This window comes from Mustelus asterias, chromosome 3, assembly GCF_964213995.1.
Source record: "Mustelus asterias chromosome 3, sMusAst1.hap1.1, whole genome shotgun sequence".
Taxonomy (NCBI): Eukaryota; Metazoa; Chordata; class Chondrichthyes; order Carcharhiniformes; family Triakidae; genus Mustelus; species Mustelus asterias.
Genome location: NC_135803.1, coordinates 146016494 through 146041537, shown reverse-complemented (window position 1 = coordinate 146041537; position 25044 = coordinate 146016494). Strand labels below are relative to the sequence as shown.

At 47.0% G+C, this 25044-nt stretch overlaps 1 protein-coding gene across 2 annotated transcripts in view; it reads left to right on the top strand.

Annotated features, from left to right (window-relative positions):
* LOC144491705 (semaphorin-3F-like) overlaps window positions 1-24762 on the top strand; it is a 240715-nt gene extending 215953 nt beyond the window's left edge. For both annotated transcript variants that reach the window (XM_078209906.1, XM_078209907.1), the window contains 8 exons: window positions 1950-2094; window positions 4991-5213; window positions 6104-6192; window positions 7703-7744; window positions 9193-9350; window positions 16102-16169; window positions 17258-17391; window positions 21592-24762. In XM_078209906.1, the coding sequence (XP_078066032.1) occupies window positions 1950-2094; window positions 4991-5213; window positions 6104-6192; window positions 7703-7744; window positions 9193-9350; window positions 16102-16169; window positions 17258-17391; window positions 21592-22035 (1303 nt within the window). In that variant the 3' untranslated portion in view covers window positions 22036-24762. The remainder of the gene's footprint in view (window positions 1-1949; window positions 2095-4990; window positions 5214-6103; window positions 6193-7702; window positions 7745-9192; window positions 9351-16101; window positions 16170-17257; window positions 17392-21591) is intronic.
* Window positions 24763-25044: the final 282 nt, after the last annotated feature.

The window sequence follows — 25044 nt, the reverse complement described above, 5'->3', positions numbered from 1 at the left end:
GTTGACCTAATTCATCCGAAAGTACGATTCTGCAGGGCGGTCTTGTGACACAATGGGTTAGTGTCCCTGCCTCTGAGCCAGAAGCTCCGGGTTCCAGTCCCACCCCAGGACTAGATGGCCAAGGAAGGTCAGTTGATAAACACAACATACTGCGGATGCTGGAATCTGAAACAAAGAGGGAAGAATGCTGGAAAATCTCAGCAGGTCTGGCAGCATCTGTGAAGAGAGAGTAGAGGCAACGTTTCAAGTCTGGATGACCCTTCGTCAGAAGTGTGTTCATAGCATGGTCAAACAGGTTGAGTGCATCAACCTGAAAATCATTTTAAACCTAGCCAATGGCTGGCGGTAAGAGCCACGCTTGATGTGGAGATCCTTCCCTCAAGCTATAAGCCTCTGGCAACAGATTAGTGAGCTGTTCCAGGAATTACTAGCTATGGAAACAGATGAAAGTCTGCCTTAGTGCGCCACCAGGTGTGGGAAGAGAATTGGAATTGGAAATTTTGCAGCAATTTGCAACAAGTTGTCCTCTTGTTGCTGTTGATACACAGCCTTGCCCTGTCAGCAAGCACACCCACTTACAATGCCATTACTATCAGGTAAATGGGAGATGCCATTACCTCCTGTGGTACACAGGGAGCCGTAAACATAATTGACAAAGACTCGGTGACTTCGGTCAGTCGGGACTCTAGGGGTGGGATTTTCCAGCGGCGCTCGCCCCAAGACCCGGAAAGTCCCGCCTGAGGACAACGGCCCTTTGCATGGTCCTGTCCCGCCCTCTACAATTCCCGTGGTGGGCCGGACGGGAAACCTCCACCCTCGGTGTTAGGAGAATGGAGGGAGAGAATGAGGAAAAGGTGTTCATGTAGAGTGTTCCTGGAGTGTGAATTCCACAGGGAATGACTGAAACAGACACTAGTTAAAGGAAACTGTTAAAGGAAAGTTAGATCAGTATCTGAAGCAGAGGGTGTGGGGAAAGGGGATGGCATGGGATTACTATTGGATGGGTGCCATAGGAAGCTAGTACGGATGCAGTGGGCCAAATGGACTCCTTTTGTGCTTTAAATGCCTTTGCTTCGATTCCTGACTGTCATTGTGGAGATAGAAATTGAAGGAGGGTCGACCGATAACAAATGCTTAGCTCCTCAGCAAGGACGTTGTTGGACAACAAAGCTCCAGTTAAATGTTGCTCCTAAGCTTTAACCACTGTGCCCGTCATGCCAATGAGAATCATGCTCGGACACGGTCCTGGAACAGCGGGAATGCCCAAACTGCGCAATCTCAATTTCTAGTCGGAATTAAAATGTAAAATGAGTCACAGGAAACAGATGCGATGGGCTGAATGGCCTCTTTCTGTGCTGTAACTTTACTATGTTTCTAAGAACCACAGAAGGCTGTATCTCCCTTGGATGATGCCCACCATGAACTGAAGTCCCACCATTCTAAAGGCTTTGCCTATGATCATAGAATCCCTACAGTGCAGAAGGAGGCTATTCGGCCCATCGAGCCTGCACCGGCAAAATCCCACCCAGGCCCTATCCCCGTAACCCCATTTACCCTGCTAATCCCCCTGACACTAAGGGACAATTTAAAATGGCCAATCAACCGAACCTGTACATCTTTGGAGTGTGGAGAGAAACCGGAGCACCCGAAGGAGACCCACACAGACACGGGGTGAACGTGCAAACTCCACACAGTCACCCGCGGCCGGAATCGAACCTGGGTCCCTGGCGCTGTGAGGCAGCAGTGCTAACCACTGTGCCGCCCTCATGCTGTCATGACACTGTGTAGCATTAGTGTACCAATTTATTCAGACAAAATTCCTTTCTTCATGTTGTAGAAGAGGTGTTAAGCCAACAGTTTTCCTGGTGTCAAACTCATGGCTGTTACTGTTGTTTTAAAAGCCTCGAATCATCCTGTTCTCTGACAGGAGATTTCTTTTCTACCAACAGGTCGGTCTTCAAAGGCTCCGCTGTGTGTGTCTATTCGATGACCGACATCCGGACTGTCTTTAACGGGCCCTTTGCACACAAAGAGGGGCCGAATTACCAGTGGATGCCTTACACAGGGAAGATACCATATCCCAGGCCCGGCACTGTGAGTAGCTTTCTTCACTAACAAGCATCAGCCGGGGTAGGGGGGGGTAAGATGTCAGTGGGCTGGATCTCCAAATCTGACAGACAACACTCAAACAGGTTTTCCATCCATTAATGTTGGTGATATAGGCATCACCTCCCAGAGGGAGAATCGAACCCCTCCCCACAGCTTCCCTCCATCACAGATTCATTCAGAAGGTCCCACATGTCCACTGCTCTTTCACAAGACGAAAAGTCGACACTATAGTTAAGAAAGCCCACCAACGCCTCCACTTTCTCAGAAGACTAAGGAAATTTGGCATGTCAGCTACGACTCTCACCAACTTTTACAGATGCATCATAGAAAGCATTCTTTCTGGTTGTATCACAGCTTGGTATGTCTCCTGCTCTGCCCAAGACTGCAAGGAACTACAAAAGGTCGTGAATGTAGCCCAATCCATCACGCAAACCAGCCTCCCATCTATTGATTCCATCTACACTTTCCGCTGCCTTGGAAAAGCAGCCAGCATTATTAAGGACCCCACGCACCCCGAGCATACTCTCTTCCACCTTCTTCCATTAGGAAAGAGATACAAAAGTCTGAGGAAAAAGAAACAAAAGTCTGAGGTCACGTACCAACCGACTCAAGAGCAGCTTCTTCCCTGCTGCTGTCAGACTTTTGAATGGACCTACCTCGCATTAAGTTGATCTTTCTCTACACCCTAGCTATGACTGTAACACTACATTCTGCACTCTCTCCTTTCCTTCTCTATGAACGGTATGCTTTGTCTGTATCGTGTTCAAGAAACAATACTTTTCATTGTATACTAATACATGCGACAATAATAAATCAAATCAAATCAAACCTCCCCCTGTTTAGCTCCCTGAAGAATCTTTCTCCCTTTTGGTACCTGCCTCTCATGGGCAAAGTGAACAGACCAGACAAATCTCACTCCAAGCAGCCAGGGCTAATAGCAGTCATTATCCTCCCTCCTCGCCAAGGGCTTGGTTGAAATTTCCCTCTGACCGGCTGACTCCTGTTGTAAACTCTTGCCCAGTTATTAAGGGCAGCAATCAGGTAATCTGACCTTCTGAGGCAATTTTTTCCGAAGGTGAATGGGCTGGGTAGTCACTGGCGTCACGCACTCGGTATCTGTGTTTTCCCAGGCTAGGGAGGCTCCAGATAGATCAATGCTGTAGACCAAACCATTGCAGTGAATGGGAACCATTCCAGAACATTCCGGACACCTCCCTGTCGATGATGTCACCTGGACCGACAGGCTGTTACTGCTGAAGGAAAAAGTAGGACTGAATATTCTGTACAATCCCACACATCTGGGGACAGGCAAAGGGAGAGGAATTTTCTGCCAATCCACACAGAAATGAGGTTAAACCACCCCAGTGGTTGTGAGTTGACAGCTTCAAATGGGTCGTGATATCAGGCAGCTAAAAGACACTTTATGAGGCTGGAGTGCATGGAGGCGAGCCTTACTCTGTGTTTATCTACTGCAACACTTGACCTGGAGACCCGTGGTGATGATAAATGAGCACAAACAAAATTGCAAAGATGTTGTCTCCAACAATGTCACCACATTCACCCCCTGCCCAGCCCCAGCCCCACCCACCCCAGCAACCTCTGCACACTTTCCTCCAATAATGTTAAAGAAAGAATCTGGGTTTATACAGACCTCAGAATAGAAACGTACTGGCATAAAAACTAGAAGTTTAACAACACCAGGTTAAAGTCCAACAGGTTTATTTGGTAGCAAAAGCCACACAAGCTTTCGGAGCTCCAAGCCCCAAGCTCCGAAAGCTTGTGTGGCTTTTGCTACCAAATAAACCTTTTGGACTTTAACCTGGCGTTGTTAAACTTCTTACTGTGTTTACCCCAGTCCAACACCGGCATCTCCACATCATAAAAACTAGAAGCAGCAGGAGGCCATTCGACCTTTCGAGCCTGCCCCGCCATTCATTTTGATCATGGCTCATCATCAAATTCAATATCCTGATACCTCCCTTCCTCCCATATCCCTTGATCCAAAAATGTGCGGGTTAGTTGGATTGGACATGCTAAGTTGCCCATTAGTGTCAGGGGGGGACTAGCTAGGGTAAATGCATGGGGGATTGGCCTGGGTGGCATTGTGGTCGGTGCAAACTCGATGGGCCGAACAGCCTCCTTCTGTACTGTGGAATTCTATAATTCTATCCCTTTAGCCCCAAGAGCTATATCTAATTTCTTCTTGAAATCAGACAACGTTTTGGCCTCAACTACTTTTGGTGGTAGTGAATTCCACATCCTCTGGGTGAAGAAATTTCTCCTCACCTCAGTTCTAAAAGTTTTACCCCTTATCCTCAAACTATGACCCCTAGTTCTGGACTCCCCCACCATTGGGAACATTCTTTCTGAATCTACCCTGCCTAACCCTGTTAGAATTTTATAAGTTTCTATGAGATCCCCTCTCATTCTTCTAAACTCCAGCGAATATAATCCTAACCGACTTAGTCTCTCCTTATATGACAGACCTGCCATCCCAGGAATCAGCCCAAGGACATCCTTCCTCAGATAAGGACACCAAAACTGACAAAATACTCGAGATGTGGCCTCAGCAATGCTCCAAGTGCTTTACAGCCAATGAAATACTTGTGAAGTGTAGTCACTGTTGTAATGTAGGCACCATAGAAGCCATCATGCACACAGCAAGATCCCACAAACAGCAATGTGAGATTGACCGGATAATGTTGCCGTATTTTTGTTCGGGAGGCAATATTGGGCAAGAGACTAGGGAGGACAGCCATGTTCATCATCACAATAGCACGTGATCACTAAGGGACATTGGAATAAAATACATCTGTCCAAAAACTGAAACATAGTTTGTGAAAGGACCTGGTGAGACTTCCTTTTCTAATATCTCTTGCAGTGTCCCGGTGGCACCTTTACCCCTTCGATGAAATCCACAAAGGATTACCCGGACGAAGTGATCAACTTCATGAGGAACCATCCCACCATGTACAATGCCATCTACCCAGTCCACAAGCGCCCTCTGGTGGTCAGGACCAATGTCGATTATGAATTCACCACCATCACAGTGGATCAGGTGGACGCAGCGGATGGACGGTACGAGGTCCTATTCCTCGGAACAGGTAAAGGATCCAGTTTAGAAAATTAACTCTTATCTTGCCCAGATAGCGTGGATTAGGGGGAACAAAGTGGGTGGGTGGGTGGGGGGAGGGCGGGGATAGAAGGAACAGAGTCGATAGGGAGTTAGAAGGAACAGCGTGGATGTCGGGGGAGGTTAGAGGCATTAGAGAAGGCACTGCAGTGAAACAATGGCGAAATAAATTGAAATAAATACAGAAAATTGGATGAGGTAAATCAGGAGGAATGACTTCCTCTGCAGGGGGACTCCCGAGCAAGGGGAACAGAATAAAAATTAGACCCAAGCTTGACGAGGTGGGCAAGAGGTTAAAGTGATGAACTGCTAACGTATCGTGCTTAGGGCGGCACGGTGACACAGTGGTCAGCACTGCTGCCTCACAGCGCCAGGGACATGGGTTTGATTACCAGCTTGGGTCACCGCCTGTGTGGAGTTTGCACGTTCTCCCCGTGTCTGCGTGGGTTTCCTCCAAGTGCTCCGGTTTCCTCCCACGCTCCAAAGATGTGCCAGTTAGGGGGATTGGCCATGGTAAATTGCTCCTTAGTGTCCCACACGTGTAGATTAATGGGGTCAATATGTGGGGTTATAGGGATTAGGGCCTGGGGAAGATAAAAAGGTGGGTCGGTGCAGACTCAACGGGCCGAATGGCCTCCTTCTGCACTGTACGAATTCTATGATTCTCCCCCCTATTTAACTCATTATAACGACATTTTACATCCTCCCAAATGTCTGTGTTTTAAGCTCCACTGCAAATTCGACCTCACGGAACCTCCTCAATGTACTCTAAGCTTTGCAGTCTGTCTACTGTGCAAATATAATGTCCCGGGAGAAAGGTGAGATGCCAACTTCAGCTCTTCATTTTGCCTTTCCCTTCAGATCGTGGAACGGTGCAGAAAGTGATTGTACTCCCCAAGGATGACATGGAGACCGAGGAACTGATTCTTGAAGAAGTCGAGGTTTTCAAGGTCACTGTTAACCTCCTTAGTCTGGTTCATTAACAGCGCAATTAGGGGATGGGCAATAAAACGCTGGCCTAGCCAGCGAAGGCCACGTCCCACAAATGGATTTTTAAAAAATAATCTGCTTAACTAACAGTAAATCTGCAATTCAGAAAGGACAAGAACATTCCTGGGGATATTGGTCTTATTTTAAGCTCGTGCGGGATTTTCCCCGTTCCCCTGCGGTGTGTTTTGTGGAAGTGGAGGTGGCCCGTCATTGGGATTTTCCAGTCCCACCACTGTCAACAGGCTTGCCCATTGTTCGCACCCTCTGTGACTGGGGAACCCGCAGCGGGGGGAGGGGAGAGACTGGAAGATCGTCCTGGCAGGAATGGCCAGAAAGTCCCGCCCGATGTTTCTAAGATTTTGAAACCAAGTTAAACAAGGGAAACCGAAGATTTTGGTGCAGAAGGGGGCCATTCAGCCCGTCATGTCACTCCTGGCTCGTTCCCGAAGCAATCCAGAACGAGTCCCATTGTGCCGCCACGCTGGCCGTCATCTCCCTTTGTTTAGGTCGCTGTCAACTCACCCTTTAACAGATGCAGCGATCCCTGCCTCAGCTCCCCTGACTGGCGTTATGCATTCCACGCTCTGCAGACTCAATACCAAGACAATCCTCCAAAAATCTGATACCTAATACTTTGTGACATTAAACCAGATACAGGTCAACACGACAACTCTGCAAAACATTAGCCCTGTTTAAATACTGTTTTTCCTTCTTTTAAAAATGTTTCCTGTCACTAATTTAATAAAGAGAACATTTGACAACCACTTCCTATCCCTCGAGAACACAAAGATTCCCTCAGCTACATCCCCAGCCCCTCCGCCAAACGCCCTCCCCCAACAATTTCCCCCGCTGCCCACCCCCCATCCACACCCCCCCATTTTCTTTTAAGCCTCCTGCCATATTAAGTACTGGCTTTCAGAGGATTGGATTGCATCAGCCCTCAAAGGTATCTTCCCCCACTACTGCCCCCCTCTCCTACATTTCCACCAGACCCCATCCTCCATCTGGGAGCAGGGGAGATCAGAATAGACAAATCCAGCCTCAACTCATCGGCAACAATAGAAGCCGGGCTGCTTGCCGGGAAACAACTACACCAGTTTTTAAAAGTAAACCTGCCTCTAATATACCATCGCACTTGTACAGATCCTTTACAGATGGGTGGTTAGCACAGCGCCAGGGACCCGGGTTCGATTCCCGGCTTGGGTCACTGTCTGTGTGTGGAGTTTGCACATTCTCCCCGTGTCTGCGTGGGTTTCCTCCGGGTGCTCCGGCTTCCTCCCACAGTCCTGGTTACATGCATTGGCCGTGCTAAATTCTCCCTCGGTGTATCCGAGCAGGCGTCGGAGTGTGGCGACTGGGGGATTTTCACAGTAACTTCATTGTTGTGTTAATGTAAGCCTACTCATGTCACGAATAAATAAACTTTAGATCCTGCCGTGTGTTGATAAATTCAAACATTTAATCTTTCAGATGCCGACTGAAGTAAAGACAATGAAGATCTCATCTAAAAGGGTAACAATTACTTAACCACTTTACTGATAAATTGTAACAACACGTAGGTTGAAAATAAAAAGTGAATTAAATTGTGGAGATTAGTTTCATTGTTCAAACTGAGGAAAGCAGACGCAAGGCATTCTCTGATAAACCTTATATCTTCACATCCATAAAAGCAAAATACTGCAGTTATTGGAATCTGAAACAAAAACAGAAAATGCTGGAAAATCTCAGCAGGTCTGACAGCACCTGTGGAGAGAGAATAGAGTCAGCATTTCAAGTTAGGGTTACGGGGATAGGGTTGGATTGTTGTCAGTGCAGGCTCGATGGGCCAAATGGTCTCCTTCTGTACTGTAGGGATTCTATGATTCTCCACAGATGTTGTCAGACTTGCTCAGGTTTTCCAGCGTTTTTTACCTTCAAATCCACATTGCCCCCCCCTCCCCACAGCCCTACCTGGAACTGTTCCACTTCCGATTTCAAGGGTTGAGTTTCTTCCTGTCTAATATTTTAGTTCACTACCTTCCTCCTTTCTTGTGACATTGGTCTACAGGGTGGCACGGTGGCACAGTGGTTAGCACTGCTGCCCCACAGCATCAGGGGCCCGGGTTTGATTCCCGGCTTGGGTCACTGTCTGTGCGGAGTCTGCACGTCCTCCCCATGACGGTGGGTTTCCTCCGGGTGCTCCAGTTTCCTCTCACAGTCCGAAAGACGTGTTGGTTAGGTGCATTGGCCATGCTAAATTCTCCGTCAGTGTACCCGAACAGGCGCCGGAGTGTGGTGACTAGGGAGTTTTCACAGTAACTTCATTGTGGTGTTAATGTAAGCCTAATAAATAAACTTTAACGTTGACCATTTACTTTCCCGAGTGAGTGAGGAAACGATTTACTCACAGATCTGCCCACCTGCCCCTTTGTCCCTGCCTCTGCTTTCTCAGAAGACTGAGGAAATTTGGCATGTCACCTACGACTCTTGAATGGACCTACCCTGCATTAAGCTGATCTTTCTCGCCACCCTAGCTATGACTGTAACACCGTACTCTGCACCCTTGTTTCCTTCTCTATGAACGGTATGCTTTGTCTGTATAACGCACAAGAAACAATACTTTTCACTGTATACTAATACATGTGACAATAATAAATCAAATCAAATCAGATCAAGTTAATTGTGAATCCAATCTGTTCTCTAGCCATTCTCGATCTGTAGATGAACCCCAGTTTTACACACTTAGAACATGATCTCGCGTCAAGTGGGTGCCAATTGTTAAACAACAGCACATTTTAACAAGCCTGATTACTTTTCCATGTGTTAAATATATGTTTGTACTCGATGCCTTCTGTTGCGGTTTACGATGAATGATTAGATGACAGATTAACTGTCTCTCTTCCATGTTCCAATCCTAAATATTATTTAGAGACCGTGACCGAGCTAAATCTTCATGTTTATGTCTTCTTCGCTTCTTACAGCAACAGCTCTATGTTGGCTCCACCTTGGGCATTACTCAGGTCACCCTTCACCGCTGTGACGTTTACGGGGAGGCTTGTGCTGACTGCTGTCTCGCCAGGGATCCATATTGTGCTTGGGATGGCAAAGCCTGCTCCAGATATTTAGCATCGTCGAAAAGGTAAATGATTGATCGGTACGCTGGGCCAAAAGTGAACCATTCACTCAACGTGTCGCCCGTTGCAGCTCAGGGCCACAGTATAGGAATCTGGTTCCAAGTGGGTCTCCACATTTCCTGTGGCTTCACAGATCCATTTAGATAGTTCAAGTCTCTTATTCGTTCATGGGACATGGGCCTCACTGGCTGGCCGGCCAGCATTTATTGTCCATCCCTAGTTGCCCGAGGGCAGTTGAGAGTCAACCATATTGCTGTGGCTCTGGAGTCACATGTAGGCCAGACCAGGTAAGGATGGCAGATTTCCTTCCCTAAAGGAACCAAATGAGTTTTTTTCTGACAATCGACAATGGTTTCATGGTCATCAATCGATTCTTAATTCCAGATATTTTTTATTGAATTCAAACTCCACCATCTGCCGTTCTGGGTCCCCAGAACATTCGCTGAGTTTCAAGATTAAAAGTCTATCAATAATAGGGGGTTGTGTGAAATTGCAATGAGTGGGATGCCCCCTGGGTACCTACCCACCCTGGCCTGGTGGTAATTTTACACTGGGGCGGGCAGGGCCTCTGAGGGGAAGCCCACCCTTGCCCCAGTTAAGGCCCCTGTGGGCCTTTAATGCCACTTTAGGGCCTTTTCCCACACAGGCTCAATTTTTAGGCTGGCGTGCAGGTGATAGTTCTCAGGGAGAAGATCGGAGAAAAACAACGTTCGATCTTGGGATGGAAGGGCGGGGGTATGGGTGGGGGGTTTCCATCAAATGGTCCCTGCTGATTGGGGGCACTCTCCCCTTAAGGCCCAGTAACATCTGGACCTCGCTCACCCTTGGCTTATCCCTAACGACCCTGATTGACCCCCCCGTGCCCCCCCCCCCCCCCCCCCCACTTCATAACTTCCCAGACATTCCCTATCCTCCCTGTCCTGGGTCCCCTGTCACTTACCTGTCCTCCGGGTCCCGAGACTTCGTTCCAGATAGCTCCCTGCAATGCCTCTTCCGGCCACTGCAGCACTGTGCCTGGAGGCACTGAAGAGCTATCGGCCAATCTGATTGACTGGGGAGCTCTCCAAGGCAGGAATTCCTCCTGAGTGAGGAAGCAGCCCTAATGGGAACACCATCGCCTGCGAGTTCCCCTCAATGCCACGCACCATTCTGACCTGGAAATATATTGACCGTTTCTTCAGTGTCACTGGGTCAACATCCTGAAACTCCCTCCCTAACAGCACTGGGGATGTACCTACACCATGTGGACTACAACAGTTCAGGATTATGCTCACCACCACCTTCTCAAGGGCAATTAGAGAGTGGCAATGAATGCTGGCCTAGCCAGCGACGCCCACATCCCATGAACCAATCAAGGAACAAAGAAAATTACAGCACAGGAACAGGCCCTTCGGCCCTCCAAGCCTGCACCAACCATGCTGCCCAACTGAATTAAACCCCCTACCCTTCCAGGGACCATATCCCGCTATTCCCATCCTATTCATGTATTTGTCAAGATGCCCCTTAAAACTCACTATCGTATCTGCTTCCACTACCTCCCCCAGTAGCGACATCCAGGCACCCACTACCCTCTCTGTTTAAAAAACTTGCCTTGTACATCTCCTTTAAACCTTGCCCCTCTCACCTTAAACCTATGCCCCCTAGTAATTGACTCTTCCACCCTGGGAAAAAGTTTCTGACTATCCACTATCTGGCTATTTTTGAACGCCCCCATCAGCTATGCGATTAAAGCAACATTTACATTTGGAAGAAATGTCTTTAGCGCAGAGAATGAGATATAAATGACAAAAATTGCAAACAAGTGCAGCTAACACTGCAATGTTACATAATAAAAGTATAGCAGGGATATAAAAATTAAAGTGAAGTTAATGAGGCATCAGGAATGAATCACACTGATTTCTGTTCCTTTGGGACCACACCAAGATGATCTACAATAAACAACTTGCAAGAGTTTACTTACAATGAAATATGAAACCTCTGATCTTTTAGTAGTGTTTTTCACGTTGAACTGTCTCAGATGGACATTTCTCCATGAATGTTACAGCTGTTAGTCAGATGGACATTCTGCAATCGCACCGCCCCACAAACATTGATGCTAATGTGTTTCGATTTCAACGACAAGAAGTTGTCATCTTAGTCCGATAGTCCTGCCTTGGGAATCATAGAATCCCTACAGTGCAGAAGGAGGCTATTCAGCCCATTGTATCTGCACCAACAACAATCCCATCCAGGTCCTATCCTTGTCACCCCACATAATCCCCCTGACACTATGGGGCAATCCCACCCAGACCTGTTTCCCATAACCCCAAGTACTTACCCCACTAATCCCGCTAACCTGCACATCTCGGGACACTAAGGGGCAATTTAGCATGGCCAATCCATCTAACCTGCACATCTCGGGACACTAAGGGGCAATTTAGCATTGCCAATCCATCTAACCTGCACATCTCGGGACACTAAGGGGCAATTTAGCATGGCCAATCCATCTAACCTGCACATCTCGGGACACTAAGGGGCAATTTAGCATGGCCAATTCACCTAACCTGTACATCTTTGAAGTGTGGGAGGAAACCGCAGCACTTGGAGGAAACCCATGCAGACACGGGGAGAATGTGCAAACTCCACACAGATAGCCAGTCACCTGAGGCCAGAGTTGAACCCGGGTCCCTGGCGTTTTGAGGCAGTAGTACTAACCACTGTGCCACCGTGACACCCCGGGGCCATTCTACACAGTTGTGCCTCAGGAGGGTAATATATTGGGAGGAGAATGTGACAGGGGAAGAGCATTCCTGCACTCTGGAAGGAAGCAGCAGATTTTGTTTCTCTTATTCCCATGCTTTTCGATTACCCGGGTGATAGACCATCAATGAGACAGCAATAACCGGCATCCATGTTACAGCGACGGAGAAAGCTATTAACATTTATAATACCCAGTGGAAATAAAAATCGGATTGCCATTAGTTTTGACAGGGACACAGTGTCATCAGCAGGCAGCTTCGACTGATTGTCTTAGCTTTGACAACAACGAAAGAAGTATTTATTAAAATGAATTCACAGGTTCGATCAATAAGATGTGTCACAGCCAGCAGGGAGTTGCAATGCACATCTCACCTGTCAGTCTGACACATTCATGAAGGATTTTAATTGAGTTAAGAGAGAGAAATGGTTTCCACTGGCAGCAGAATGAGGAACTGGGGTTTAAATTAAATTGGTAAGAAAACCAGTAGCGGGGTGAGGCGATTTTCTTTGCCTTTGGGCAGCAAGTTGACATGATCAGGAAAGCATTGCCTGAAAGATAATATATTCTTTAGTCGTTTTCAAAAGGGAATTGGATAGATACTTCAATGGGAAATGTTTTCAAGGCAATTGGACGGAGCGTTGACAGTTGGATTAATTGGACAGCTTTTCCAAAGAACTGGTACCAGTATTGTTCATCGAATCATAGAATCCCTACAATGCACAGGGAGGCCATTCGGCCCATCGAGCCTGCTCTGACAACAATCCCATTCAGGCTCTATCCCCCTAATCCCACATATTAACCCTGTTAGTACCACTGACACTAAGGGGCAATTTAGCACGGCCAATCCACCTAACCTGCACATAGAATCATAGAATCCCTACAGTGCAGAAGGAGGCCATCAACTCTCCTCCGACCACAATCCCACCCAGGCCTTTTATCCCTATAACCCCACATATTTACCCTGCTCGTCCCCCTAACACTAAGGGGCAATGTACCCATGGCCAATCAACCTAACCTGTACATCTTTGGACTGTGGTAGGAAACCGGAGCACTCGGAGGAAACCCACGCAGACACGGGGAGAATGTGCAAAAGTCCACGCAGATTCTCAAGCCGGAATCGAACCCGGGTCCCTGGAGCTGTGAGGTTGCAGTGCTAACCACTGTGCCACCGTGCTGCCCTGTTCTACATTTATGTGGAAAAGCTCCTTGAGATTTGCTCAAGGTGGATCCAGTGCTCATTATATTTTTTCACTGTGCAGCTGTGTTGTTTCATTTATCTTGGCTGCTGTCACTGGAGCGGAAAATCATTTTCTTTAACAATAAATTAATGCAGAGGGGCATCTCTTGACTCTCGTGAGCCTGTCACTCATTTTTCTCTGTGGACTTTTAGCTTCTGTTATCCTCGATACTGTCATGTGTGAATTCAGTATTCCAATCGAACACCAAATCAGATAGAAATTTAAAAAGAAAATCATTAATATTATTCTGTGTGGATGAGGCAGATTGTCAGATAAGCTCAAGTCTTTTGTCTCATTGTCATAGTTTGCCTCTCTCTCTCTCAATCACTGACTCATTCCAGTCAGAAGTGCATGGATTCAAATCCCACTTCCAGGACTTTGGGCACAGCATCTTGGTTGACAATTACAAGCTCATGCACCAAGAGAGCGCTACCTCTTAATGTCGGCACGGTGGCACAGTGGTTAGCACTGCTGCCTCACAGCACCAGGGACCCGGATTCAATTCCGGCCTCGGGTCACTGTCTGTGCAGAGTTTGCACGTTCTCCCCATGTCTGTGTGGGTTTCCTCCGGGTGCTCCGGTTTTCTCCCACAGTCCAAAAATGTGCGGGTTAGGTGGATTGGCCATGGTGAATGCACAGGGTTATGGGGGCTGGGTGTTGGACTTGGGTAAGATGCTGTATCGGAGAGTTGACACAGATTCAATGGACTGAATGGCCTCCTTCTGCACTATAGGATTCTATGAACAACCTCTTAAGGGTGGCACAGTGGTTCGCACTGCTACCTCACAGCCCCAGGGACCCGGGTTCAATTCTTGGGTGACCATCTGTGTAGAGTTTGCACATTCTCCCAGTGTTTCCTCCAGTGCTCCGGTTTCCCCCCACAGTCCAAAGACGTGCAGTTTAGGTGGATTGGCCATGATAAATTGCCCCTTGGTGTCCCAAGATGTGTAGGTTCGGTGGATTAGCGGGGTAAATATGTGGGGTCACAGGGTTAGGGCAGGGGTAAGATGATCTGTTGGAGATTCAGTGCAGACTTAGTGGGCGGAATGGCCTCCCTCTGCATTGTAGGCATTCTACGATTCTAATAAGTCAAAGTTAAAATTTAGGGATAAAGATAGCTCTGCTTTCTGAATGTAACAGTGATGCCAACATGTCCGTGTGGGTTACTGATTTAGTACAGTGCTGCCATCTTTGGTTTTACACCATTGGATTTCTAAGTACAGGACTAAGGTTCAGGAAAAATCATGATTAGCAGAGGAAAAGGCAATCAACCTATCAGTAAGAGAAGAATCTCACCTTAGCCTTTTGCGGCCTGTCAGAAAGTGGTGTTATGTTTTTCAATCCACTGGCCTGGTATCTATGAACCAAAAGCGTTAGCAACCAGAGAGTTGGAACTGAGGCACTGGGGCCCTGGAAGCAGCTGCGGAAGGCAGAAAAAAACTTGCATTTCTATAGAATCGTTCAAAACCTCAGGATGTCCCAAAGCACCTTTTAGCCATTGAAGTGCTTTTTGAAGTGCGGTGGTTGATGTAATGTAGGAAATGCAGCTGCCAATTTCTGCACAGCAAGCTCCCACAGACAGCAATATGCTCATCCACAGATAAGCTGTTTCGGTGATGTTGATTGGGGGTTAAATATTGGCTCGGACATCAAGGATAACTGCCCTGTTCCTCTTCGAAATAGTGCTGTGGGATCTTTTACAGCTACCCGAGAAAGCAGACAGGGCCTCGCCTCAGCATCTCATTCAAAAGAATTATGGAATCATAGAATCCCTACAGTGCAGAAGGAGGCCATTCAGCCCATCGAGTCTGCACCGACCACAATCCCACCCAGGCCCTATCCCCATCACCCCACATATTTGCTCTGCTAATCCCCTGACACTAGGCTCAATTTAGCATGGCCAATCAACCTAACCCGCACATCTTTGGACTGTCGGTGGAAACCGGAGCACCCGGAGAAAACCCACGCAGACACGGGGAGAACGTGCAGACTCCACACAGACAGTGACCCGAGGCCGGAATTGAACCCGGATCCCTGGAGCAGTGAGGCAGCAGTGTGGACTACTGTGCCACTATGCTGCCCACTGGCAGCTGCGGCATTGCAGCATTTCCTCAGTACTGTGGGCGGCACCGTGGCACAGTGGTTAGCACTGCTGCCTCACAGCACCAAGGACCCGGGTTTGATTCCTGGCTTGAGTCACTGTCTGTGTGGAGTCTGCACATCCTCCCCGTGTCTGCGTGGGTTTCCTCCGAGTCCTCCGGTTTCCTCCCAAAGTCTGAAAGACGTGCTGGTTGGGTGCATTGACCCGAACAGGCGCCAGAGTGTGGCAACAAGGGGAATTTCACAGTAACTTCACTGCAGTGTTAATGTAAGCCTTATGTGACTAATAAAAAAACTTTAACTTTATTACCCTGGGCTGTCAGCCTACATCTCTGTGCTCAGGTTTCCAAAGTGGGACTTGAAGCCACAACCTTCTGACTCAGAGGTGAAAGGGTTACCAAGGCAGGAGTTAACTCAAACTTGTGGGTTGCAGATGGTAGGGTGTAGTTTGTGGAAACTATTGGCTAAGTAAATCAGAGAAGGAGACCTGGAAATTGGAGCATATCCTATTGGTGCTTTTCATAACCTGTGAATATTTGATGTTGACTTTGGACATACAACGGACAGAAACTCATACTTTCCACAGGTTCACTGGGAATAAAATTCAGTTCAGAATTCCAAACTGCGTTTTGTGGTTTCTTACGCTCACTGGAACTTGTTTCCTTGTGTTTCTCGCAGGCGAAGTCGAAGGCAAGACGTACGGCACGGCAACCCAATCCGGCAGTGCCGAGGTTACAATTCCAACGGTGAGTCAGGAGACATTTCCTTCTTCTGTGGGAGGCAGTTATCAGTAAACTCCCAACGCATAGTGAATAATGGGCAATTAGTCAGTGGTTTGCAGAGAGACCAGGGCAACTTAGAGAGATGCAAACAACAAGAGGTAGATGTACACAGCCAGGAGAGTTACAGAAATGTACACAGCCAGGAGAGTTAGAGAGATGTACACAGGTGGGAGAGTTAGAGAGGTGAACACAGCCAGGAGAGTTATTGTACACAGCCAGGAGAGTTAGAGAGATGTATATAGATGGGAGAGGTAGAGAGATATACACAGTAGCAGAGTTAGCAAGGTATACACAGCAGGAGAGTTAGAGAGATGTACACCAGTGGGAGAGGTAGAGAGATATACACAGTAGCAGAGTTAGCAAGGTATACACAGCAGGAGAGTTAGAGAGATGTACACAGTAGCAGAGTTAGCAAGGTATACACAGCAGGAGAGTTAGAGCGATGTACAGAGGTGGGAGAGGTAGAGAGATATACACAGTAGCAGAGTTAGCAAGGTGTACACAGCCAGGAGAGTAAGAGAGATATGCACAGCCTGGAGAGTTGGAGAGATGTACACAGGTTGGAGAGATGTACACAGCAGCAAAGTTAGCAAGGTGTACACAGCAGCAAAGTTAGCAAGGTGTACACAGCAGCAAAGTTAGCAAGGTGTACACAGCAGGAGAGTAAGCAAGGTGTATACAGCCAGGAGACTTGGAGGGATGAGGTGAAGGGTCGAGGGTCGCCTCACACCATCACCTCTGGAACTCACTTCAACTAAACTGAGTGCATTGAGAGCAAGAAGACAGACAACTGGAATATTTTGAGGAGACAACCTGAAATGAATAGTCTTTGAGACAAAATGATTGAATTGGATACTCATCATTTGAGCAGCTTAGAATCGTTAAGGATAGGCTAACTGGGCCCCTTTCAAAGTAGACGGACGGCAATGCATGGAGTTCCCCTCAGAGTGCGGTACACTGTCTGTGTTTACCTAACTGAAGAGTTTCCTTATGTTTTCTAATGGAATGGATGGTATCACATTGCGTCCTAACCCTCTCTTATACATTGACAGCTAACAGGAAAGCGGCAGAGACGGAACAGTATGGGGTGGAAGGCAGCAGCACCTTCCTCGAGTGTCAGCCCAAGTCTCCTCAGGCCAGCATTAAGTGGGTGCTACAGCGACATGGCAGCGAGCGGAAGAAAGAGGTAAATCTATACCCGGGATTCATAATCTTCAACCCCACCCTTATAGAGTTTAATCACCAGGCCCTATGCACTGACCTTAAAGTAACTCCACCGACCAAACCATTAACAAACAATGTCTTATTCTAATAATGGCTTGACAGCTTGTGTCTGCACGATATATGCTGTGGATTGTAGAAGAGTCTAATGTGGTTGCAGTTAAATCTGCAGAAAACATTCAGCATTGAAGGCCATTTAGCCCATCTGTTCAATGCTGGTATTTATGCTCCACGAAGGTTAGGCCACAACATGTGCACCATGTGGGCAGCACAGTGGTTAACACTGCTGCCTCACAGCGCCTGGGGCCCAGGCTCAATCCCGGCCTTGGGTAACTGTCTGTGTGGAGTTTGCACATTCTCCCCGTATCTGTGTGGTTTTCCTCCGGGTGCTCCGGTTTCCTCCCACAGTCCAAAGAATTGCAGGTTAGGTGGATTGGCCATGCTAAATTGCCACTTAGTGTCCAATGATGTGTAGGTTAGGGGGGCATTAATGGGATAAATGCATGGGGTTATGGGCATAGGGCAGGGGAAGGGCACCTGGATAAATGCTTTGTTGGAGAGTTGGTGCAGACTTGATGGGCCAAATGGCCTCCTTGTGCACTGGAGCAATTCTATGTGCAGTTCTGGTCATTGCATTACAGAAAGGATATAATTGCACTAAAGAGGGTGCCGAGGAAATTTACGAGAATGTTGTCAGGACTGGAAAATAGCGGTTATGAGGAAAGATTGGATAGGCTGGAGTTGTTCTCCATTGGTGATGGGTTTGGTGATGGGTCCTTAATCCTGGGGAAGGCCCGAATGACATTCCTTCACCAAAAGGAGGCAATGTGGGACTCCCACCAACCAGCGAGCTAGTTACCTCGATTAAATACTGAATTTTAAGGTTGAATTTTATTTCAGAAAGATATGTTTGGTGGTTGCAGGATGCAATGAGGCGATGCCTTACCTAAGGCTTTAACATGTGAAAATTCTGATAGATAATTGGCACCTGGGTAATTGAGGCTGTTAGATTGAGCAGACCTGGAATCCAGAATGTGACAATGTACACTTGAAGATTATCAGTGTACAACGTTTCAAAATAGTTAATTATCTGTAAAGTGTTTTGGGACTTTCTGAGGTTGTGAAGGGTACTGTATAGATGTGAGTTCTTTATTACAGCAGTCATAATGGTGTCAGATATGAAATGGCCACACTGTTTTGAGCTGTTAATTAGTGATCAGGGTCAAGGTTCCTTTTGAGACAGCATCAGCATTTAAGCAGCCACCACCTGAGGTAGACTTAGAGTCATCGAGGTTTACAGCATGGAAACAGGCCCTTCGGCCCAACTTATCCATGCCATCCAGATTTTACCACTAAGCTGGTCCCAATTGCCCGCATTTGGCCCATATCCCTCTATACCCATTTTACCCATGTAACTGTCTAAATGCTTTTTTTTAAAAAAAAATTGTACCCGCCCCTGCTACTGCCTCTGGCAGCTCGTTCCAGACACACACCACCCTCTGTGTGAAAAAATTGCCCCTTTGGATCCTTTTGTATCTCCCCCCTCTTACCTTAAACCTATGCCCTCTAGTTTTAGACTCCACCCCCTACCTCTGGGAAAAGATGTTGACTATCTACCTTATCTATGCCTCTCATTATTTTATAGACCTCTATAAGATCACCCCTCAGCCTCCTACGTTCCAGGGAAAAAAGTCCCAGTCTATCCAGCCTCTCCTTATAACTCAAACCATCAAGTCCCGGTAGCATCCTCGTAAATCTTTTCTGCACTCTTTCTCGTTTAGACTTGCCTTAAGTTATTAAGTTGACACATATCAATGAATGACCACCCTTCACTTCAGTTGCTACAGAATTCCCCCACTTACATCAAAGATCAACCCGCCCCCACCCCCCCACACGCACAAACACACAAATTCTGGTCACCAGCCATTAGCAATGTCAGGAAGCCGGACCACCCCAGCTGACGCGAGCTTCCTGTGCTGACGTATAAAGTTCTGATCCAAGCACTTTTGGCTCAAGTAGCTATCCACCCTCAGCTGCTGGGAAGTGAGTCATCTAAGTAGTGAAGCTGCAAGCACTTCCTTTCTCATGAGAAGGGTGTTGCTTATCCTTCTTTGTCAACCAGCGCCAATGTCAAGGACTGGGTTGTTTGTACGTAACACTGGCAGGAAGAGTCTTGGTTAAATGAAAAGCTTTAGCTTTTTTTTTCACTTTCAGTTGGATTTTGTAATGCTCATCGCACAAAGCTTAACTCGTTCTCCGCAAAAGGAAACTGTGTGTAACGTCACCCAGTGTACTCTTAACATCATCAGCGACCTTCACAGAAGTTAGTCAGTTGTGGAAGTGACGTATAATACTTGTTTCTCAGATGGGCACAAGTTATAGATTCATCGCTCATTTGTAGATGGCAGAACTTAGCATCCCTGCCCAAGAGAACAATATTAAGGGTATATCTGAATCACTACAGTGCAGAAGGCCATTTGCCCAATCGAGCCTGCACTAACAACAATCCCATCCAGGCCCTCTCCCCATCACCCCACATATTTATCCTGCTAATCCCCCTGACACTAAGGGGCAATTTAGCACGGCCAATCAATGTAACCCGCACGTCTTTGGGCTGTAGGAGGAAATCGGAACACTTGGAGGAAGCCCAGGCAGACACGGGGAGAATGTTCAAACTCCACACAGTCACGTGAGGCCGGAATTGAATTCGAGTTCCTGGCGCTGTGAGGCAGCAGTGCTAACCACTATGCCACCATTCCGCCCTGAGCAATAACCCAATGACTGTTCACTCCAAGGGGGCATTAAAGCTGGGAGGGGGTAATTAGGGGTATGATGGAATACCAGGTACATTACTCGACTAATAATCCAGAGGTTTTGGACTAATAAACCGGCGATGGGAAATCAAATCCCACTATGTCATCTGGAGAATTTAAATTCATTTAGTTGCAAATCTGGAGTTAGAATCTAATCTCAGTAATTACGGCCACATTGTCATTTAAAAAAAACAATCTGGTTCACTCATGCACTACAAGGAAAGAAATCTTACCCAGTTGAGCACCCTTGTGATTCCAGACCCACAGCTATGTGACCAACTTGCAATTGGGTTGTGAAATAGACTAGCAAGCCATTCCGTTGACAGGAAGGCAGCTCCCCACCCTTCTCAAGGGCTATTAGAGATTGGCAATAATTGCTGGCCTTGCCAGTGACACCCACTTCAGTGAAAAAATAAATAAAGGATGATGTAGCATGATAGCTAGCTCGAGTGCTAGCTGGTAATGGCAGCTAAAAGGGGGCTATAGGCCGGAGTGCTTCTGTCTGAAGGGGCATTGGAGCTCAAAGTGATGCTGTCTGTAGGGACACTATAATTGGGAGTAGTCTCTCTGAAGAGGCACTATGATAGGAGGTGGTGCTATCTGAAGCGGAACTGTAATTGGGAGTGGCACTATCTATTATTAGATTGGGAGATCTCAAGAGGCACTTGAGTTTGAAGTGATGCTATCTGTAGGGGATCTATAATTGAGAGCAGCCAACATGCTGGCTAACTGCTCTTTACTCTGCTAGATCCATCCTGTTTCATAGCTTAGCAAGGCTAACCATTATTATTAACTTGTGAGATTTACTGCCATTTTCTCGCTCATTGGGAACTTAGAATTTAGAATCCTGTGTCCAACATGCATTTTTTCATTGGGGATTTCAGATCAGGATGTTTTTAGGACTGTTCAAAGAGAGTTAGATCCAGACACTCTCCCTGACGCTGTGGTCATGGGAATTGTTAACAGCACCACCGCACGCTTGCCTACTGTCTTGTCTGAGATGTTGAGTCAACTTGCTCTGGTTGTTGTTGTCTCTGTTCTGACAGGACAGGGACCCAGGCCGATGGGTAAATCCCTATTTCGGGAGTTGATGATCGGTATGTCAGTGAATCCGACCTCCAGCAGGGACCTGACCCATTACACCACAAGATCACCCTGGACAACCACTTAATAAAGATATTTTCCAGTTAAAATAAAAGTGGAATAATTTTAATGGTTAGTGCTCCCCGCCAGGATGAAGCCATGTTTGAATGCCATGTTTTTCAAGATGGTGCGATGAATATACATGAGGCAGGCTCGAATGTATCTGTCACTTACACTGTGGGTTATTTTCTCCCCTGCCTGCTCTCCAGATTAAAGTAGATGAACGCATCCTCAAGACAGACCAAGGTCTTCTCCTTCGATCCCTGCAGATGACAGACGCTGGCATGTATCAGTGCACCTCCACGGAGAACAACTTCAAGCACGCGCTGGCCCGGGTGCACCTCCGAGTCCTGAACAACGAAACGGTCAACATGGTGCTTTCACAAGGGGGGCTGTCGCCGGGCGTGGCCAACTTGCAGGCGGGCAGCCCGGGCACCTCCAGGACCCCGAAACCCGAGTACAAGGACCTGCTGCAGCTGTTGAGCCAACCGGAAATGGGGCTCATCAACCAGTACTGCGAGGATTACTGGCAGCGCCCCGCCAACATTCTCAAAGAAAACTTAAACAAGCAGCTCAAAGTCAAGCCTATCAGGGAACAGAAAAAGCCACGAAACCGCCGAAATCACCACTCATCCCCTCTCCAGCAGACATGAAGCTCTGAGAGAATAGAATTTCTTTAATATAAAGTATAACTTCCCTTACAACAGACAGTATTTATTGTAGGCTGTATATAGTATGATAATTCAACTTCCTTGTACTTACAACCAAGTCCCCATGACATTATGTATGATATATAGGTACTTAAAGAGGAACAGTATTCCCCTGAATTGCTGCATTACCTTCAGGGTTGTAAAGGACGGTGTGTGTACACTTTAGCAATGCGTCTCTCAGTTAATGCTCCCTCCTGTGCTTCAAGGTAGAGACAACCAGTGAACGGCTATTATGGGGATGAAAGTCCACGGTCCGATTAAGCAATGGGATGGTTATGTGATGTTGGAGGACATTCCATATTATAACAATGATGGGTGGGTGCCCACGTCACTAAGCACACATCTAGGACATCTTGCGCCCTGGAAATGACAGTTCCGAAATTCTTCGAAGGTCGATAAAAGAATCCACCCTGTTTCAGAAATTTGTCCAGATCATGTATCAATCCTGGATTCCCAAAGGTGGACTCCGCATCTGCCTTTTGGGCAAGGCAATAGGACATCCAAGCCCAACCTTCAGCAGCATCACTGCCACAGGGGAGGCGATGGCCTAGTGGTATTATCGCTACACTATTAACCCAGAAACTCAGCTAATGTTCTGGGGACCTGGGTTCAAATCCCGCCACAGCAGCTGGTGGAATTCGAATTCAATAAAATATATCCGGAATTAAGAATCTACTGATGACCGTGAAACCATTGTCGATTGTTGGAAAAACCCATCTGGTTCACTAATGTCCTTTAGGGAAGGAAATCTATCGTCCTTACCCGGTCTGGCTGACATGCGACTCCAGAGCCACAGCAATGTGGTTGACTCTCAACTGCCCTCGGGCAACTAGGGATGGGCAATAAATGCTGGTCAGCCAGCAATGCCCATGTCCCACGAACGAATAAAAAAAACTTCCCCTCCTCCCCCTCTCCTGCTATCACCACTTACTCCAATCTCCATTCCTATGTCACTGCCTTTTTGGGGTTAGACAGAGAATGCCACCCATGCAGGTGGGGATGCCTCAATTGCTCCCAGGGATTTTACAGCTCTCTGCCCCATGCCCACTAGAGTTCCAGCAAGAACGCAATGGGCCTTAATGCATAGAGCTAAACCCATTGTCTTCTTGAGGACACAAGGCTTTGTTCCAGTGGCTAAACTAATGGGAGATGATTTGCCATAGCCAGAGCTCCCATAAGAGGGGAAAGGTGTTCAGTTGCAAAATGTTTGTTCTTGGGCTGAATAAAGGGCACAGTTTACTTTCATGGTAGAATCCTAGCAGTGCAGAAGGAAGTCATTTGGCGCATCGAGTCTGCACCAACAACAATCCCACCCAGACTCTATCCCCGTATCCCCATGTATTTACCCTGCTAGCTCCCATGACACAAAGGGACAATTTAGAAAAAACATAGAATCCCTACAGTGCAGAAGGAGGCCATTCGGCCCATCGAGCCTGCACCACCAACAATCCCACCCAGGGTCTATCCCCATAGCCCCACATATTTACCCGCCTAGCCCCCTTGACACTAAGGGACAATTTAGTAAAAACGTAGAAATCCTACAGTGCAGAAGGAGGCCATTCAGTCCATTGAGCCTGCAACGACAACATTCCCATCCTACCCACATGCATTTTACCCTGTTTGACCCCTGACACTAAGGGGTAATTTAGCACGGCTGAGTAACCTAACCTGCACATCTTTGGAGTGTGGGAGGAAACCGGAGCACCCGGAGGAAGCCTACGTGGACGCGGGGAGAACATGCAAACTCTACACAATCACCCGAGGCCAGAATCAAACCCGGGTGGCTGGCGCTCTGAGGCAGCGGTGCTAACCACTGTGCCACCATGCCACTCATTTTAGAGCATTTCAGTGGGGCGTGAATGCCATTCACTGCACTCGGTTGCTCAGTCGCGTCACTGAATTACACCTTTGTCTGATCACTTTCCTGACTCTATCCTCTTAAGTGACAACTCCCTTCACCAAACATGGGATGCGACACTGTAAACATAACCCAACCAAATTGTAGGAGATACCTGAGGGACGGCACCAGTACTACATCTCAATTCAGGTGAATAGGGATCTCCTTTAACAATTATTCAGTCTCATCTGTAGATTTCTTTTTAAAACTCGCATTGTATTTTATATTAGAATGCATTAATCGTTAACGATGGTCTACACCACAGACTGCTCTTTGCTTTAACTTTTATCCTCATAAATTAAATAGCTTTGGAAGAAAAAGGTTGTATAATTTGTTAAAGTCGTGTTTTTTTTTTAAAAAACTTTTTTGTTGTTGTTGCTGTTACTTTTATTAAAAGAATATTAAAAAAAAAATCTAAATTGTGTGCTGGAAAGTGTGCAAAAATAATTCCTTCTGACGGTGCATTGCTCCAGTAATGGTATATAATATATTCTGTGATGTCACTTAACTTGGCTTCTAATTTTTGTTGTTTTTTTTTAAAGGAAGCAAGTTTATTTTTAATAACTTTATTAAACTTGGCTCAAATGTCAGTGAACATATATTCTGTTATATGTAAATAATTGTAAATCTAAATAAGAAAAGTTCTTGCGTGTATCTGTCATTCATGTTTTGTGCAGCTGACACACACCACGACACGGTTACTGGAGTGTAAGAACACAGGGATCCTGTGGATGAAATCAAACCAAATAAACACTGGCTCATCTCTTTAATGTAGATTGTGTCTGAGGACTCCAATTATTGTATCTTAAAACAGGTGAGTTGGCCACATCGAAACATAGGGCGGGATTTTCCGACCTCGCTCGCCCCGAAACCGGAAAATCCTGCCCGAGGTCAACGGACCTTTCCATGGTCTGCCACCCGCCGGCTCCAATTCCCGTGGCGGGAGGGCCGGTCAAATTTGCCCCATTGAAACTAGAAGCCGGAGTAGGCCATTCAGCCCTTCGAGCCTGCTCCGCCGTTCATTATGACCATGGGTGATCATCAAATTCAATACC